General features: G+C 40.4%; 1 protein-coding gene across 1 annotated transcript in view; it reads left to right on the top strand.

Annotated features, from left to right (window-relative positions):
- The window catches only part of GANC (glucosidase alpha, neutral C), a 75,249-nt gene extending 56,857 nt beyond the window's left edge, over positions 1–18,392 (top strand). Inside the window, 13 exon segments of the mRNA XM_030318423.1 lie at positions 523–624; positions 1,906–1,924; positions 1,926–1,960; positions 1,963–2,108; positions 2,110–2,147; positions 3,557–3,621; positions 5,497–5,573; positions 9,629–9,703; positions 12,143–12,176; positions 12,179–12,255; positions 13,703–13,815; positions 17,187–17,290; positions 17,873–18,392. Of these exon segments, the coding sequence (XP_030174283.1) occupies positions 523–624; positions 1,906–1,924; positions 1,926–1,960; positions 1,963–2,108; positions 2,110–2,147; positions 3,557–3,621; positions 5,497–5,573; positions 9,629–9,703; positions 12,143–12,176; positions 12,179–12,255; positions 13,703–13,815; positions 17,187–17,290; positions 17,873–17,982 (995 nt within the window). The 3' untranslated portion in view covers positions 17,983–18,392.
- The last annotated feature ends 1,751 nt before the right edge of the window (positions 18,393–20,143 follow it).

The following is a 20,143-nucleotide window of genomic DNA, read 5'->3' as shown; positions in this document are numbered from 1 at the left end:
ATGCTGAGTGAAAAAAGCTAGAACACAAATAGTATATGTTTCCATTTATATAAAATTCTAGAGAAGATACAGAAATCAGATCAATTGTTAGGTAAAGTGGAAGGTTATTGACTGCAAAGAAGCCCAGTGATCATTTACACTGTTTCTGTACCCTGCTTGTGGTGACAGTTACAGGTTTTTGAGCTCAGACTCTTCACTTAAAATAGGTACATTTATTATATGCAAATTATATTTCAGTAAAGATGATTTTTTTCATGTTTCTCCTAAAATCAGACTTGAGTTATACTTCAAAAATAAGTGCAATTTCAGAATATTTTACGAAATGTTTTGTGGATTTTAAGAACTTTTTCACATTAGAAAATCAATATATTTCGTTGTAGAAACCAGATTTTGTATATTTTAAGGTAAGAAAGAAATGTTTTCCTTTATATTAATTTGTCTATTTCAAATAAAGACTCTATGAAATTGAGTGATGAGCTGATTTGTGATTTTTTTTTGATACCTTGTTACTGGTGATCAAAGGTGCTGTGTGGACAGGCGACAACACGGCAGAATGGAGCTACCTGAAAATTTCTATCCCTATGTTACTCACCCTCAGCATTACTGGGATCCCTTTTTGTGGAGGTATGATGATATCCACAAGCTTGAAGTGAGAGAAAATAAAAAACTAGGGTGTTTCTCCATCCAAGCTGGTCACAAATGCCTTCTCATTAGCTGCTTTGGGAGGGATAACTGTGGAAAAAAGAAATGAGGAAATTGAAGGGATACTTGCAAGCTCTTTGTGTCTCGTTTGAAGTGAGGACATGAAATAAAGTCATCAAAGAGCCCAGAGTGCCTGGGTGGCTCAGCTGGTTAAGCATCCAACTTCAGCTCAGGTCATGATCTCACAGTTCGTGAGCTTGAGCCCTGCATCAGTGAGAACATGGAGACTGGAGCCTTCTCTGCCCTGCTCGTGCTCTCTCTCTCTCTCTCAAAATAAGTAAACATTAAAAAAAAATTTTTTTTTAAGTCATCAGAGAGCCCGAGTGCTTTTTTCCTCTTTCTCTGATTCCTCCTTAGATGCTCTTGATAACTGAGTTCTTTTTCTGAAACATACCTTTTTCATCAAAGTGAGAAAAATGGAGAGAAGTACAAGAATTTAGCAAATCAGAGATAAGCCTTACAGAAATCCTTTTTTTACTCAGCAGGTTTAAATTGTGTGACATATTTTAACTGTTTTAAAAAAAAAAAAGATATGCTCTTGGGAAAGATAAATTTAGTTAAAATACGATTCCCTGATGGGTTGCTTTCCCTAAGTCCTAGTAATTGTCTGCGGATGAGAAATCCCAGTATGGAAGGTGCTCGGCAAGACTAGTTCCAGCTGCTCCTTGTTTTCTGTAGCAATAGAAGCAACTTAATGTCACACACATTTTAACAGATGTGTTTCTTATGGTATCGGTCCACAGACAAGAAATATGTATCCTCCTTAAGGACCAAGCATCACATTCTCCCTAAGTCTCTAATTCTGATTGTCTGTTTTTAGTTCAGTAATTTTTATCTTGCTTTCAGCTGTTGCTTTCAAAAGGAAATCAGTTGCCAACCTCCTACCCCGGCCCTGAACATACTTATTGAGACAGGTCGACATTTTGCAATTTCTGGGTTTGGGAACATAACAGAAATGTTAATCTTGCGGCAAAACCTCTGACCTTTGGACAAGAAAAGAGTATTCGAAGAGAATATTGTCAGCTCCCCAAACAGGCTGAGTTTTTAAATACGTGCTCCCTAATTTCAGGCCACAGTTTTATCCTGTCATTTTGAGTGTACATACAGCACATTTATCCCGTCCATCTTCAAGCCCTCATTTTAACGGTGTGCAGTATTTGTTAGAAGACTGGTTGCCTCACTTGGCCTTCTTTGCCTAACCAGCTGACGTAGGTGGCTTCATGGAATCCAGAAGCAGAGCTGCTAGTGCGTTGGTACCAGGCGGAGCCTACCAGCCCTTCTTCCGGGGCCACGCTACCATGAACACCAAGCGGCGGGAGCCATGGCTCTTTGGGGAGGAACACACCCGGCTCATCCGAGAAGCCATCAGACAGCGCTACACTCTCCTGCCCTATTGGTATTCTCTGTTTCTACCGGGCACACGTGGCTGCCGAACCCGTCATGAGGTAATAGGCTTCACCAGTTGGGGGCCCCAGCACCCAATCTACACCAGAAAAATCCCCTAGCATTGGGGAACTCAGTAATTACACAGTGATTTCAAGAGAAAAGCCATGTGTTTAATCAGCTGTCAATCAGATTATTGAGCACCCACTGTGAGCAGGCTCAAGGAGTTGAGGTCAAAGAAAAACCAGATCCCCTGCTACTTTGTAACTCAAGTGTTAATATTTGCTAGAAGACAGAAGAGATTTTTTTCAAAGAAAAAAGGAAGTGACTATAACTGAATTCATGGTTTAACCCACAAGCATCCTCTCATGAAGAGCAACTTACTCTGCTGGTCTTGGAGTCTGTCTTACTCTTAGGGCTAAAACCATTCCAAGTTGGAGGTGAACATTTTTTCCTGGCGTATAAGTTATATTCTGATTCTATTTTGGAGGCAAGATGTGAAAAACCTACTTTCTAAGTTACAGAATGATACAGAGACACACATAGTACACCAAGGCTTCCAGATCAGCACTTCCTAAACCTGGCTCAGATCAGAATCACCTGGGGGGGAGCTTTTAAAAACTATAGATATCAAGGCCATACCTCCAGACCTACTCGGAATCTCCTTGGGTAGATCTCAGGATCTGTATTTGTTAGAGTTTCCCATGGTAATGCTAGACATCAGCCAGAAGGAAAGACTACTGCTTTGTTACTATTCAGTAGGAAAAGGAATCTGTTATTACAAAGGCTAGTGAATAAACTAAAAATAAATTTATCTTACTAAAAAAATATCCTTTACTCATGAGGTTGCAAAAAGCATTAGAACCATTAAGTGATACCAGTACACAGATGTTGAAGATTTTATCTTATAAGCCCAAAGGCCTCCTAGATAGTTGTGTAAAGAATAATAAAAAAACAAAACACACAGTTGTTTCTCAACCCTCCAAAAATGTTGCCAGCATGAAAACAAGTAAAACCAGTTCTTTTCATTTAATATAGGTAATAATTAAGGATGCATGAAAGGCAGTGACAGTATGAAAACATGGCACAGATTTTACATCATCATAAAAATATGGTTTTACACACATTTAATTTGTTCCACACTGAATGTGTTGGGCATTTGCACTTGCCCAAAGCTCTGATTCTGCCTTCAGAGTAGTCAGTGCTCAACAATCGGAAGGAAAAATTGTACTTACCAGAATTCTCAATCTTTCATTGGAACGTTCCAGTGAGTAGATAGGTCTTTCACATTAGAACAATATATAGTAATCCTAGCAATTGCTCATAAAATCTTAAATCATATGAAAAGAGTCTTGACTCTTTGGCTTTTTCCAATTTCCTTTGAGTAGTTATAAAACTGAAAATATAAGTGATTTAATAGTAATAAAACATTTAGTAATGTTGAGGTAAGAATTTTTTTTTCTTTCCCCAGGCCTCTATGGATAGAGTTCCCAGAGGAATTAAACACTTTCGGTGTGGAAGATGAATACATGCTAGGTGAGTTCTTATCACTATGATAAATATATTCTAATTATGTTTTTGTTATATTTCCTAGTATAAGAGCACTAAAAAAAAATCGCTAATCTCAAGACAGCCCAAAAATAAAAGTAATTCTGTCATTAAGATTTTTTAGTGTATTGGGGCGCCTGGGTGGCTTAGTCGGCTGGGTGTCTGACTTCAGCTCGGGTCATGATCTCATGGTTTGTGAGTTCGAGCCACCACGTAGGGTTTCCATGCTGACAGCTCAGAGCCTGGAGCCTGCTTCAGATTCTGTGTCTCCCTCTCTCTGTTCCTCCCCCACTCACACTCTGTCTCTCTCTCTCTCAAAAATAAAGATTAAAAAAAAAGATTTTTAGTGTATTAATGGAAAGATAGCTCTATTCTGTGGTCATGTTGCACTTCTCATATTGTTAACTTCACATAAATCTATCTATTCTATTTGTGGATGCAATTTCAGGTTCTTGTTCTGGTCCACTTATAAGCTTTATGACACCCACTATAGGGAATGGAAGTAGAAAACAGTAGACCAGACTCAGAGGGCTTACTTCATATGCAAAATAGGGTTGTTGATGTTGTTGGCCTCTTCTTTAACAAGGTTTGGCCACCAACTCCACAATAGGGACATTTATCATCTTGGAAATAGGACTCAAGAAACCATGCTCAACAGAGAATTGCCCAAAGGTGAATCCTGTTCTAAGAAGTGGAAATCCTAAAACACAAAAAGCTTCATGCTCTCTCTCCATTCTTAGGTCTCAGTTTAAATAGCTACTTCCTTGGAGAACATTCCCTGACCAGAATTGCTTCTAATACCCAATTACACCTAAATTCAGTCAAAGTCAGTCCCTCTTCTTCTTTTTTTTATTTTTTTAAAAACTAAGAGCTGCCATTTTTTTTTAATTTTTTTTTTTTTTTTTTACGTTTATCCTTGAGACAGAGAGAGACAGAGCATGAACAGGGGAGGGGCAGAGGAGAGAGGGAGACACAGAATCTGAAACAGGCTCCAGGCTCTGAGCAGTCAGCACAGAGCCCGACACGGGGCTCGAACTCACGGACCGGAGATCATGACCTGAGCCGAAGTCGGACGCTCAACGACCCAAGCCACCCAGGCGCCCCGTCAGTCCCTCTTATTACATAACTTTCATTCCGTTTTGTGCTTTTGCCTTTTTGGTTTTTGTCCCAACTCTAATTTGTAATTATTTGTTTAATAACCGTCTTTACTGACTGCAGACTCCATGAGGATAGGCATATTGTCTCTCTATTTGCCACTGTATCTCCAGAGCCTAACATAATGCCTGGCACTCACCCGGAACTCAATAAATATTTGTAGAATTAAAGAGTGAATTCATAAATGGATGAAATTTATATACATATGGGGCCATGGTCAAAACAAAATTAATAATCCAGGTTGCCTTTAAGAGAATTCAGCCTTCCTAATGATAACTGCCCACTGCCCCACTGATACACTCCTATCCATGCTGACCACAGTTCTGGATAACAGTTGTAGGCTCACCGTTTTCAAAGTCACTTATAGCAAACAGTGACGCACTTGGAGAAGTGCAGTAGCTCCTCCAGACTCCTGGCATACGAGCAGCTGTGCACAGGAGACTGTGATGGACTGTGGCAGGGTCCCTCTCTATTACCCTAATATGCCATAAATAGATTAGTGATAATTAAGAATACAGTCCCCGATTTAAGCACTGGTCCCTCTCCAAAGTGCATCTCTCTGATGAATCATTGGTTCAATTCACCAAGGTCACTACTTTCACCAGGTTCATAGTGAGTGGTCTCTACAACAACAAAAGCACGCAGAGGAGAAGGATGTTTTCAGACTCTTAGAATGATGTTCAACTTTATTTCTTCTCTGTTTTTCAGGAAGTGCTTTATTGGTTCATCCAGTCACAGAACCAAAAGCCACCACAGTCAGTGTGTTTCTGCCAGGATCAAATGAGGTAAGAATAAATGAGAAACAGCCACATAGCTTACATGTCTCATATCTTCTCCCTTCACTCTGATGAATTAGCCCCTGTTAGGACATAGATTTCTGCATCATGCAGTTGGGAAGACAGCCCCAAATGTCTATAGCAACTGAAGATTCTTGTAATCGTGACCTCAGAGGTCAAGAAACATAACGAAAGAGTGGGGAGAAAGATGAATAGGTGACAACACCAGGGAGGGTCAGAAGGTTCTTTACCTTCACGCTTTGACTTGTGTAAGTGACTCCTTGTTAACACATGGAGGCTTTGAGTAGGAAGAAATCTTCAGTCTACTAAGAGGTATGAGTGTCTGGGGGAAACATAAGTAAGAAGAGACTTTGCTCATTGGTTCTGGCCCTATCTAAATCCTAAGTTTTTGGTACTAAAAGCTGTCTCCAGGCACTTGCCAAAGTGGGTAAAAAAGTAACAATGGTGACTTCCTTTGTGCCTCCCCCCCCCAGCCTCCCAGTTCTTTTATTAGTTATTGTCTTTGATTATTATCACTGTATAAAATACCACCCTGGACTTCTGGAGCCAGGGCACTGAACCAAGGCAGGACACAGGAAGAGGTGGGATTAGCCCATGGGATGCAGAGCAGAGATCCACAAGCCGTAACAGCAACACCCTCCAGAGACAGACCATGGGTGGTGCAAAGGGGCCAGGAGAAGAGGCAGGGCAGAAACTTGGGGCACCAGACCAGGTAAAGAAGGTATGGAATGGAGAGCAAAGAGGAGACAAATCCTGGAGAGGGTCCTTGAGCACTGGAACATCGCCAGAGACCTTTGCAGCCAGGGGGAGGAGGTGTGAAGGTTACCAAACTGATGTGAGACATCCATGTCAACATATTCCTGGACTGTCAAGGCTTGTGGTGAGGCCATGCTTAGTGCTCAGTACTGTCGAGTGCCGGCGAGGCAATACCATGAAACATCCAGCACTGGCATTCTCTCTCCATCCAGCTTTACCGGTGGGGTTGCTGTATTCGTTTCCTGAGGCCACTGTAACAAATTACCACAAATCTGGTGGCTTAACATAGCAAAAATTTATTCTCTCCCAGTTCTGAAGGCTTGAAGCCCCACATCAAGGTTGTCAGCAGGGTTGGTTCCTCCTGGAGGTCCTGAAGGAGAATCTATTCCATGGACTCTCTCCTCATTTCTGGTGGCTGCCTGCAGTTCTTGTGGTTCCTAGCTTTGTAGCCACAGCACATCACTTAATATATGCCACCCATTGTCACGGCACCTTCTCCTCTGTGCGACTGTGTCTCCTCTTCTGTCTCTCATATGAGGGACCCTTGAGATGACATTAGGACCCACCTGGATAATCCCAGATAATCTCCTACTCCCCAAAATCAAATTTGTACCACAGGAAGGAATATTCACTCCTAGGGATTAGGAAGTACCATACACCTTTTTGAGGGGCCACCATTCAGCCCACTGTATTTGTCATTATTGATATGGCAATACCCTGGCTTTTCTCCAGAATGTTCATTGAATTATGTTCTTTCCTCTTGATTTCTCCCAGTAATTTGCAGTTCTGAAGATGAGGGCTCTTTACAAAGGTTCCCCCTGAGTAAACAACAACAGCTAAATAAATTGTTCTGCCAAGCACTTCTGCCGAGAGTTTTGCAATTCGATTTTAATTAAGCAACAGCCTCGGGGCCCCTGGGTGGCTCAGTCGGTTGAGCGTCCGACTTCGGCTCAGGTCATGATCTCACGGTCCGTGAGTTCGAGCCCCGCGTCGGGCTCTGTGCTGACAGATCAGAGCCTGGAGCCTGTTTCAGATTCTGTGTCTCCCTCTCTCTCTGACCCTCCCCTGTTCATGCTCTGTCTCTCTCTGTCTCAAAATAATAAACGTTAAAAAAATTAAAAAAAATAAAGCAACAGCCTCCTGTTAAGAGGAACTAGTTCCCTCATGACTTAGCCACAAATTAATTTTTTTATTAATTTTTTAACTAATAAAACATGTTCTTATGATCTATCATCATTGCAAGCACATCGTTGTGACTGTGTAACATATTCCTTCAACATCATTTCCCAGAGTGTTCTATGATGGTTCTCTCATTACATCTTCACAGACCCTGGATAGGAGAGCCAAGCCCTTGACCTCATCGGTCAGCTAGTATAACATCGCACTGTGCAAGGGGGCTACCTAACGTCCCTTGTTGTCACTTTTCCTCATATTTCTAGATGGCCCATTCCCTCTACTTAAAGTCTTTGCTCAAATAGCTTTTTCTCAGTGAGGCCTTCTCTGACCACTAGTTAAGATTACAGATCACTCCCACTGCCCCTGGTTACTGTCCAGCCTGTCTTCATCCTTCATTTTTCCCACAGAACCTGCCACCTTTAACATACTAGATATTTACTTACATGTTTTGTTTATTATCTTTCTCTCCCATTAGAATGTTAGCTTCTTAAGGGCGGTGATTTTAATCTGTTATGTTCACTCTATATCCTCAGCATCTAGATGGGTTATCTGATGGGTAGAAGGCCTTTTAGTAAGTACTTAGTGAGGAGCTTGGTGACTGAGCACTAGGTCTGATCTACATGGTACTTTATACCAGTTTACCCTTCCTAGGCTGGGGATGTTTGTATATATATTACCAGAGCACACACTCTATACCCCTTATTCTAATTAGTTCCGGAAATGACAGACAGGTAATTCCCAAAATCTTATTTAAGCCAGTTTTTTGGGGTTTTTTTTTTTTTGTTTTGTTTTGTTTTGTTTTACCCTTTCGCTCCCACTACTCTTTATCTAAAGGTACTGGAATTTTGCCAAAGAAAGACATTATAAGAAAAGAAAGCTAAGACAATATCCCTCATAAACACAGATGCAGAAATCCTTGACAAAACATTAGCAAATGAATCCAGCCAAGGGTAATACATAGAGACAAGGTGGGTTTGATCAGTGAATTAAGAGTTCCGTGTAGGGGTCCCTGGGTGGCGCAGTCGGTTAAGCGGCCGACTTCAGCCAGGTCACGATCTCGCGGTCCGTGAGTTCGAGCCCCGCGTCAGGCTCTGGGCTGATGGCTCAGAGCCTGGAGCCTGTTTCCGATTCTGTGTCTCCCTCTCTCTCTGCCCCTCCCCCGTTCATGCTCGTCTCTCTCTCTGTCCCAAAAATAAATAAATGTTTGAAAAAAAAAAATTAAAAAAAAAAAAAAAGAGTTCCCTGTAGCTGAGGATGGTCAAGTCACAGCCCTCTCACATTCACAGCAGGACGGTGACAGAGTCAACAGTGCAGCTATATAAAGGATGTGGTAATCCCAGGAGGTGAACTTGCGAAATAGACTCCTTGGCTGCCAGAAATTATACGGCTAGAAGAGAGAAAAAGAGGTTTTTGTTTCCACGCTGCTGCTGCTGGGATCTTAAGGATTTTATTCCATCAAATTACTTTGTAGGACCTCTGTTAACTTCAGCAACTAAACCCCCTTGATGAGGATCCCAGATAAGAATTTGAACCTTATCAGTGAATCATACTCTGCTTTAAAAAAAAATGATATCATAGTAGCAATCCAAGTTTCCACTTGCCTTTCTCCAAAACCTGTTTCCTTCTCTGACACTTTCCTTTTTCTCCCACTCATTTATAATTATTTGCTTGCACTGTGCTTTCTTCGTTATTGCTTTTCCTTTATTCCATCGTCTTTTTTACTGCTACACACAGTAAGTTTATAAGACAACCAAATTATAAAATCCATGACAGCAGGAACTGTGTCTTTCTGTTCACTCACATATGCCTAGCAGTGCTGGGCATGTGGCAGATTGTTCGATAAATAACTTTTGGATGGACAGATGGACAATAAGTGGCCTTTCAGTCAACTTAATCTATCATGGTACTAGGTTAGTCTTTTGGGACCCTTCTTAAAAGCATATGTTCTTCCTAACTTCTACTCCAGATTTTTTAAAAATTGTGCCTTTTTTTTTTTTTTTTTTAGCTTTCTAGGTATTTGAAATCCAGATAAATGGATGTTTTACTGAATAATGAAATTGTGAGCAGAGTTGCTCATATACTCTCTCTCATTAGGATCTGTTCCTTTTCAGGTCTGGTATGACTCTAAAACGGGTACTTATTGGGAAGGAGCATGTACTGTGAAGATCCCAGTAACTTTGGACTCTGTAAGTTGTTTTCAGGCTGTAATTTTTACCTACTGTGCTCTATCAGTCTGCTTGGACTGCCGTGATAAAACACCATAGACTGGGTGGCTTAACCAACACAGTTTGGGAGGCCAGATGTTCCAGATTAACGGGCCAACCAATTCATTTCCTGCTGAGGACTCTCTTCCTGGCATGTACACAGCCTCCTTCTTTCTGTGTCCTCACATGGCAGAGGGGGAGTGTGCACTCTTTGGTGCCTCTTCTTATAGACACTAGTCCTATCAGATCAGGGCCTCACTTTTTGGCCTCATTTAATCTTAATTACCTCTTTAAAGGTCCTGTTCCCAAATACAGTCACATTGGTGGTTGGGGCTTCAACATATGAATCTTGTCAGGACACAGACATTCAGTCCATAACATGTGCCTGCATAGCGAGAACCAAGGACATAGTGTTCTGCATAACAACACTTATAGAGAGAGTCAAAAAGCAGATTAATGGTTGCATAAGGATGGGGCAGAGAGAGGGCTTGGGAGCAATGGGGAATGACTGCTAATGGGTACAGAGTTTCTTTTTAGGGTGATGAAAATGTTTCAAACTTGATTGTGGTGATGGGTACATGACTCTCAATATGCTAAAAAACATTGAATTGTACATTTTAAGTGGTTGAATCATATGGCATGTAAATTATACCAATAAGCTGTTAAAATGTGAGAAAAAAGAATAAACATATAGCCTGGTCTCACGGTATGAAACATCAAGGACAAACAATTCTTCCCCATATATTTACATTTGTATGTGTAAGAAAAACAGGAACACTGAAAATGGAGTAAAAATCCCAGTCACCACACACACCATATGGAGCGTCTTTCTACCAGACCAAGTCACAAAACATGAGTTTTCAGTTGTAACCCTGGACCTCTAGGTGCAAGGAAGGCTGTCAGTTTCGATGTTAGAATCACAGGGGCCCATCCCACCTGAACTTGTGAAGGGGAGTTTGCTCTTGCAGCTAAATCACAACCACTACTGCAGGCCCTAAGTAGTGTTAAGAGTAAGAAACATTTATTGAGGTTGTTTTTTGAGAGCTGTCATCAGCAGTATGGACTCCATAATAAAATGATTTCAAATTTCAACTTTCAGATCTAGAAGAGACTTTAACATTCATCAACTTGAGTCTCTCATACTTACAGAGGAAGAACCTGAGTTCAGAGAAGTTAAATTACTTGTCCAGGCTTATGGCTAGATTTTGGCAGAACTGAGAGAAGAACCCAGGCCAGCCGCACTCCCACTTCAGAGCCCATTCTGTACTAACCTACTACCTCGGTCTTTGAGAAAAGAAAAGATGAAGCGATGGGCTGATGAGGGTGGGGAGATAAATGCACTTTACTCCTTGCTGCCAACTGTGAGTCAGGCAGAGGGTGGACATCTTATCTACTCACCCAACTTCACACCCAACTTCATCTGTATTCGTGTACTTTTCTCCCTCTGGTACTTTACTCAGTGAAGTACAAGCCCCCATATGATCTAGGGAGCTTCCTTACAGAGGACTGTATGGGGAGCAGGAGACCTCCTGGGCTTTCTGTGCTGGGAATGCCACTCCAGAAGAACCATAGGTATGGGCCATGTCTATAACACTGTTGTTAGAGTCAGTTAAAGTGCTTTTGGGGTTTTCTATAACAGAAGTTTCACAAATTTACTCTCAGGATTGAGTCAGGCATCCTGGTGACTCAGGAAAGCAGGGAGCAGGAAGGGTATGGACTGTAATAAGGACAAAGTCATCTCCCTGAAACAAAGAAACTATAATTTTTTATAGGCACACGTACATACATGTGGGCCTACTTACACAGGCAGAAAAACTCACTCCTTAGCAGGGCCCTGGTGAAACATGTGTATTATGTTGACAAGCAAATTAAAAATACAGAACAGGAACTACTGATAGGATAGGCAGAAGAGGTAACAAATTGATGAAGGGTGAGAAGTTTCCCTAAGAATTAAAAAATGGACCATTTTTTTTTTTTTTACTCTTTACTCTTTTTTTTTTTACTCTTTTTTTACTCTTTGAACTCTTCCTTTTAATGCCAGGGCTTCCATATTTTCCATCTCTGTGCTCACAAATTTACTTTGCTTTTGAGTCTATATTTGTAAAGAATGTGAATCTTAGAGCACCTGGGTGGCTCAGTCGGTTAAGTACGTCACTTCAGCTCAGGCCACGATCTCACAATTCATGGGTTTGAGCCCCATTATCGGGCTCTGGAGCCTGGCGCCTGCTTCGGATTCTGTGTCTCCGCTCTCTACCCCTCCCCCACTTGTGCTTTGTCTCACTCTGTCTCTCAAAAATAACTAAATGTTGTAAAAAAATTTTTAAAAAGAATGTGAGTCTTGTACCATGAAGTATTTTTAGATTCTACTTTGAGATTGCTTTTTACAAATGCTCCTTCCCCAAGAGTATTGTTCTGTTATAGATACCAGTGTTTCAACGAGGTGGAAGTATAGTGCCATAAAGACAACTATAGGAAAATCCACAGGCTACATGACTGATTCCCCATATGGACTCCGGGTGGCTCTCAGCACTAAGGTATTTGGAAAATGTTACCTTTACACAACTCATTCGTTACTACTTTATCTCTTTACAGGAGTAGTAGCCTTCTGAGTATGTGGTAGTATTTAAAAATGATACACCCCAGTTAGTTATGGGATGGGCGTTTCTGATGTTTTGAAACATTTCAGATTCACTGTCCAGCTTGTCTGACTTTCATGCAATTATACTTAAGAGAACTCTGAGAACTAGAAATGTTAGCAATTTCCTCTGGAGCATCATGACCTTGGTGCTCTGCAGCTTGACCTTGATTACCACTGGACTAAATGCTCACTGGGCATAGTCAGCCTGCCACATGGATTAGCCCTAAAATTCAGTCTCCTCTAAGAGGGTACCTGTATCTACGCAACATTTCAGCAACACCGACCCCACACAATGACTTTTGTTCTCATCAGATGGCTCAAACAACTAAAATTTCCTGGGGTAAAGCTTAGAAGGATCCAGAATTTGTATGTCCTTTTCAGAAGATCTTTTGAGCCAAATGAAACCTATAGCAGATTCCTTTCTTATCCTTTTGCCCAAATACACTTCCAACACAAATTCTTACTCTTGCACAATATTATAAAATAATTAACTTTATTTTTCTTACATCTTTCTTTTCCATCTACTTCACTTAGACATGTCTTCTTGGACCAAACTATGAGTCTCAGACCACAGAATAAATACAAGAGACTCGAGATCCATAGCACATCAAACATTGTCAATAACAATAAACTGCCATATGGAGTGCTGTGACATTGTTTGACATGCCAAAGGGGTCCTCCTACTGAAATGAAGAAGGAACTTCCATTGTCTAAATGGAGGGTTTCTAAAGATAGCTGATCTCCTCCATTATATACTACATTTTTTTTAGCTTTGTTTTATTGTGTGAACTTTTCTTGACCTGTCGTCTCATTTTAAGATACTATTTTCAAAGAAGCCACCTGTGCCAGTGACCATATTTCGTAGTTTAAATTTTTTTCAGCAAGGTCTCTTTGTGCTCCTCTTATGTGACTTCCTTATTCATATTAATTCACCAACGGGCAGGGGCGCCTGGGTGGCTCAGTCGGTTGAGCTTCCGACTTCGGCTCAGGTCATGATCTCACAGTCAGTGAGTTCGAGCCCCGCGTTGGGATCTGGGCTGACAGCTCAGATCCTGGAGCCTGTTTCAGATTCTGTGTCTCCCTCTCTCTCTGCCCCTCCCCTGTTCATGCTCTGTCTCTCTCTCAGAAATAAATAAACATTAAAAAAATAAATAAAAAAAAATAAAAAAATTCACCAATGGGAACTGAATGTATATATTTGTATGACTATATTGTACAGCTTGAATAGTAAGCTTTTGTTTAATAAAATTTTTCACAGATTTTTTAATCCCTCTAGTGGGTGACATTCTTTTCCTAATAAGCTATTATATAAGCACATTCTCTCCCTATGATTCACTCTCCAGGGTTCTGCCGTGGGTGAACTCTATCTCGACGATGGCCATTCATTCCAGTACCTCCACCAGAAGCAATTCTTGCATAGGAAGTTTTCATTCTTGTCAGGTGTTTTGACCAACAGGTAATAGCAGCTAAAAGCTGTGTGCTTTCTTAAATAAATTATGCTATCCTCAAAAGCACAGCTGTTGTTTTAAGGTACTGTTTAAAGAAAGTAATGATGAAGGCCATTTGTGGAGTATTTTTCTTTTCTTTTTTTTTTTAGCTTCACTAAGATATAATTGACAAATAAAAATGTAATGTATTTAAAGTGTACAAGATGGTGATTTGCTGTATGTATATACGGTAAAAGGATTCCCACCATCAAGTTAATTAACTCACCCATCACCTCACATACTTAACCTTTTTTGGTTTGTTTGTTGTTTTGTTCTGTTTTAGTGAGAACACTTAAGTTCTACTCTCTTGGCAAATTTCAATTATAGGATATAGTATTGTCAACTATGGTCACCATCTTATATGTTAGATCCTGAGACCTTATTCATCTTATAACTGAAAGTTTGTACCCTTTAACCAGCCTCTCTTTCCATTTGCAAATAGAAACAATTTTACTACTTCCTTTCCAATTTGGATGCCTTTTATTTCTTTTTCTTGCCTAACTGCCTACCTCGGGTGTCCAGTATTATGTTGAACAAAAATGGTGAGGAGTCGGCATCCTTGTCTTCTTTCTGACCTTGTTTCAGCTTTTCTCCACTGAGTATGATGTTAGCTGTGCACTTGTCAAAACAGCTTTTATTATGTTGAGATACATTCATTCTGTACTCAATTTGTTGAGAATTTTTATCATGAAAAGCTGTTGAATTTTTTCCAATGCTTTTTCTATATCTACTGAAATAATCATATTATTTTTATCCTTCTTTTGTTAATGTACTGTATCACATTTATTGACTTGCCAATGTTGAAGCATCTCTGTATCCCAGGAATAAATCCCACTTCATCATGGTGTATGATCCTTTGTTGAGGAATTCTGCATCTGTGTTCATCAAGGATATTGGCCTGTCATTTTCTTTTCTTATAAGTATCCTTGCTAGCTTTGGTAGTGTTCCACTCTTTGGAAGAGTTTGAAAAGGACTGATAATTCTTTAAATGTTTGATGGAATTCAATAGCAAAGCCATCTGGTCCTGGATTTATCTTTGTTGGCAGTCTTTTATTACTGATTCACTATCCTTATTAGTAATTGACCTGTTCAGACTTTCTATTTCTTCATGATTCAGTATTGGTAGCTTGTATGTTTCTAGGAATTTATCCATTTCTTCTTATCCACTTTACTGGTGTGTAATTATTCCTAGTAGTTTCTTATGATCCTTAGTGTTTCTGAAGTATCAAATGTAACGTCTCCTCTTTCATTTCTTATTTTATTTATTTATTTATTTAAATTCTAGTATAGTTAACATATAGTGATATGTTAGTTTCTGATTGTACTTACTTGAGTCCTCTTTTTGTTGGTGAGTCTAGCTAAAGATTTGTCTATTTTGTTTATTTTTCTAATGTAAGTAATCTCTACATCCAAGGTGAAGCTCAAACTCACAACCCCAAAATCAAGAGTCACATGCTTTACTGACTGAGCCAGCCAGGTGCCCCAGCTTATTTATTTGTTTTTTAATTATCTCTTAGTTTCATTGACCTCATATTGTCTTCTTAGCCTCTGTTCCATTTATTTTCACTCTGACCTTTGTTATTTCCTTCCTCCTACATTCTTTGGGCTTAGTTTGTTCTTCTTTTTATAGTTCCTTGAGGTGTAAAGTTAGATTGTTTATTTAAGGTCTTTTCTTTTTCTTAATGTAGGCGTTTATTACTATAAGCTCCCCTCTTAGAATTGCTTTTGCTGCATCCTGTAAGTTTTGATATGTTGTGTTTCCATTTTACTTTGTCTAAGATACTTTATTTCCCTTTTGATTTCTCTTTGACACATTGTTTAGGAGCATGTTATTTAATCTCCAAGTATTTGTGACTTTTCCAGTTTTCTTCTTGTGATTGATTTCTACTCTCCTACTATTAGGGTTAGAAAAGATGCTTGATATAATTTCAGTCTTTTTAAATTTGTTAAGACTTATTTTGTAGTCTAACATATGATCTATCCTGGAGAATGTTCCATGTGTGCTTGGGAAGAATATGTATTTTGCTGCTACTGAATGGAATGTTCTATATATATCTATTAAGTCTATTTGGTCTAACATGTAGTTTAAGTCCACGTTTTCCTTATTGGTTTTCTGTCTGGATGATCTATCCACAGTTGAAAGTGGGGCACTGAAGTCCTCTGCTATTACTGTATTGCTGTCTATTTCAACCTTCAGATCTACTAATATTTGCTTTATATATTTAGGTGTTCTGATATCGGGTGCATAAATATTTACAAATGTTATAACCTCTTAGTGAATTGACTCTTTTATCATTATGTAATGATCTTTGTTGTCTCTTATTACAGTTTTTGGCATAAAGTCTGTTTTGTTTGATATAAACATAGCTAGCTCTGCCTTTTTTTGATCTCCATTTGCATGGAGTATCATTTTTCATCCCTTCACTTTCCTTCTGTATGTTTCCTTAAAGCTGAAGTGGGTCTCTTATAGGCAGTAGGTAGCTGGGTATTGACTTTTTAACCACTCAGCAGCTGTGTCTCTATTGATTGGAGAATTTAGTTCAAATACACTTGGAGTAATTATTGATAGGTGGTTTGAGGGCTCATGTCTCAGGTGGGAGGCCTTAAAACTGGGGTACTAGAAGTGTGGTCCAAACCCTTCACTCTTCAGGGAGAAGTTGGGATTTGGGAGTTTCCCTTCCACTTGTATGGAACTGCCCTGGGGTAGGGAGTGAGAGTGTGTCTTAGCCTTTCCTACCTGTTTCGATGTGGATATTTTTCGCAGTCACTCAATGTATGGGAGTCACTCAGGTAGTTTCTGTATCTCCAGAAGGGAATTGCTCCACCTGTAGCTTTACATTCAGTATCTTCATGAAAGGAGGGAGATTCAGGGACCTCTTATGTTGCCATCTTGGTCTGGAATTTCCCTGGAGTATTTTTCAGTCACTGCATGAATCTTCCTTATTGTCTCCATCTTCCTTTTCCTCCCTCTCTAAAACATAAAAAAGAATTCACTTTAAGTTCTGATTAAAGTATTGCCCCATTCAACAAGTGATTAAATATCTGAGTTCTTAAAATTTGATTGCAGTGTCGAAGTCACATTTGCGACTTCAGTGTCCTTAGGTGATATCTCTCCAAATGGCTTGTCAAAGGGAGACTGGTTTGTCTACTGGTTAGGCAGTCCTCAGCGCATGGAATTATCTTTTTCCTTCTCTTCATCTTAGTAAACGTGACAACTGTATTGTTCTTGCCTCCATAGGGAAAAATGGGAGAGGAACCCACAAGGCTGGGATGTTGACCTAGTAACCAGTCCAAACCCCTATTCTCCTCCTTTTCCTAATGCCCTTTGCATCTATTCCAGTTGTGCTGACAAAAGAGGTCATCATCCCAGCAAGTGTGTGGTGGAGCGGGTCTTCGTCCTTGGCCTCAAGAAGCAGCCATCTTCTGTGACCACCCATTCATCTGGTGAGCAAACAGGTCATTTGTTTTTGTAAACATGGAAGTATCTGCAGTGAAGAGATGATTAGTCCCAAAACTGATGTCGTGTGCTGAACTGAGTGGACCCTGTACTTTCTGAAATACACTGGTCAAATACCCAGGTGTCTAAAAGGAGCAAAGCCACCCTGCTTCTCCTCATCGACTGGTCTTTCCGCGAACTATAAGATGTTAACATTTTTCTAAGGGAAATTATTTGGGGCTTGAAAAATATTGTAACTTCTCTGAATATTTTGTTTAACTGTAGCTGTCTGAAGCTGCAGAAAATCGTACCCATGTTTATGGAGTTTCTTAAAAGGATATATCCTTTCTTACCTGCTGAACTTCTTTGTTCCTTACAGCTCCTTTTCCACCAATCTTGCACTCAAAATGATAGAGGGTTTAATCTTCAAAAAATTCATGGAAGTCCATGGGTAAAAGTGCTATTCAGCTGGATTTTCCTACATGGGCTTAAGGTTTTATGACCAAGTGAGAAATATTTTATATTTGAAAGAAAGATCTTTCTCTCCTAGATATTCATCAAACTTTTCCTGCTATTGTCTTGATATTTAGACGGTAAAGAAGAGCCTGTGGTTTTTACATATTGTACCACAATGTCCACCCTGAGCCTGGAGAAGCTGTCACTGAACATCAGCGTTGACTGGGAGGTCCACATCAAATAACTGTGGCGTGCACCCAGTGACGGGCTCAGAAAGCAGCCTGCACCTTCCAGCCTTTCCCTTGGCCTTTTCTGATATTTGTGCTACGTGCTAATTGACTTCTCTGGCTAACAATTAGCTTTCATTAGGCACCACTTTACTAACAAAAACAGATTTCAGGTTTTACATTTTTAGAGGTACTAGGAATACTTTTTGGGTCAAACACCACCTCATCTCCTAGATGCAGGTAGCCCTGAGACTTTTATAGAGTTCATTAATCTTCCATTGCTTCTTGGATTGTGGCCCTGTGGTCAGCACTGTGGCCCAATGAGTAGCTTCTCTTTGAGCACAGCTGGATGGTTGTGTGTGTGTGTGTGTGTGTGTGTGTGTGTGTGTGTGTGTGTTTAAGTAAACTCTACCCTCAATGTGGGGCTTAAACTCACAACCCAGAAATCAAGAGTTACATGCTTTAGGGATTGAGCCAGCCAGGCGCCCTGGATGGATTTGTTATATATGAAATGTGGGCCAAACCCACTGTTGGCGGCCCATTTGTGGAAGCTTGCCTCAGGCCATGCAGCAGGATCAGTCTGGCTACAGTGGCTGAGCTACTCAGGGCCTTCTCCAAGGGGACAGCAGCCTCTCATACCCCTCGGTCATCTTTCACCCACTTAGATGTGGGCAAAACCACCCTTTTCTGCTTGCACTGCATACGCTGAAGCAACAGGGAATTATTCTCCCCTAAAGATTGACTCTGAAGCACACAGGATTCATTTCCCTGTTGTGCTTGTTGGGCTTCAAAGTTCCCAATTAATCTTCTTAAAATCCTAATTTATCTTAATTGTTTTTATTAAATACTGTTTACTGACCACAGAAGATTTGTAACGTGAGTAAGCTACATTTTATAATTAATAATAACATGAACACCCATGTCCCCACAACTGAACTTCAGAAATAGAACACAGGGCTGGGATGAGGGTAAGTCAGGCACAAAAACTCTTGCCTTGGGCACAAAATTAAGGGGGTACCAAAAAAATGCAATAATCAAATAAATAATATTTTAGTGTATTTTTCAAAATCAAAATTAATGCAAAAAATAATCCATGGTGAACAAAATATCAAAATTATAAATAAAGACAGGATCAGTAATACTAAGTTTTCTTTCTCCCTTGGTCCCCCATATGGCTTGGCATGGGCTAAAAAGCATTAGGGAACACCAGTTCCTCCGGCTGCTTCCTGCTCTGGAGACACCAGTGCCTCTTCACTGCCTGTTACTGCATCTGTAGGGCAGCCTCGTGTGCTCAGCACGTTTTCACGTTTCCTCCACTGAGCGGCTTGCCAACTGCCACCTCTGTGCCTTCTGTGCCCTGGGCCCCATTATCCACCACTTTCCCCCTTCCCATGCAGCTCTTACCATCCACTGAAGCCCAACTCAAATGCCACTTTTCCATTAAGCCTATCTAAATCCTCTGTCACCCCCGCACCCCTGGACCCATGCGCGGTTACTTTGCTCATCTCTGAAATGCTGTTCCACTTATAATGTGCGCTCTCCCAGCATCCTCAGGGCAGTCCCTTAATGTTTCAGCTTTGTCTATCTTGTTCCCCTGCTAGAGTGCATGTTCCTCGAGAGCATATTGTCTTCTGTCTGCCAGAGCACCATTATACTTGCCTTCAGTAACCAATGGCTACAATTAGTTAACTGATGGATTGATTGATTAAAAAGTGGGAATTTAATGTATTTGTTTCCGATTTACTTTTCTGACAGGACTCTTCCCTCCAGATGTAGTAAACATTGTGCATTTCCTTGTGGACACATTGCATTATATCAGTTGAGATTTCAGCTTTGCACCACACCATATAGACATTCACAGATTCTTTGCTATTTCTGTAAGTCTTGCAATTCAGGAGAAAGGAAGAAGTCTACATTAGCTAAAGCCGTATTTCCCAGCTTCGAACTTCCCTTAGCAACCTACAGTAAGACTTAACCTGAAAACTGGGTGCTTTTACCTAATACATGATGATGGTTTTTTTTTTTTTAATTTTTTTTTCCAACGTTTTTATTTATTTTTGGGACAGAGAGAGACAGAGCATGAAACGGGGGAGGGGCAGAGAGAGAGGGAGACACAGAATCGGAAACAGGCTCCAGGCTCTGAGCCATCAGCCCAGAGCCTGACGCGGGGCTCGAACT

The sequence above is a fragment of the Lynx canadensis genome, chromosome B3 (assembly GCF_007474595.2).
Source record: "Lynx canadensis isolate LIC74 chromosome B3, mLynCan4.pri.v2, whole genome shotgun sequence".
In the NCBI taxonomy this organism is placed as follows: Eukaryota; Metazoa; Chordata; class Mammalia; order Carnivora; family Felidae; genus Lynx; species Lynx canadensis.
This window is presented reverse-complemented; position numbering and strand designations above follow the sequence as displayed.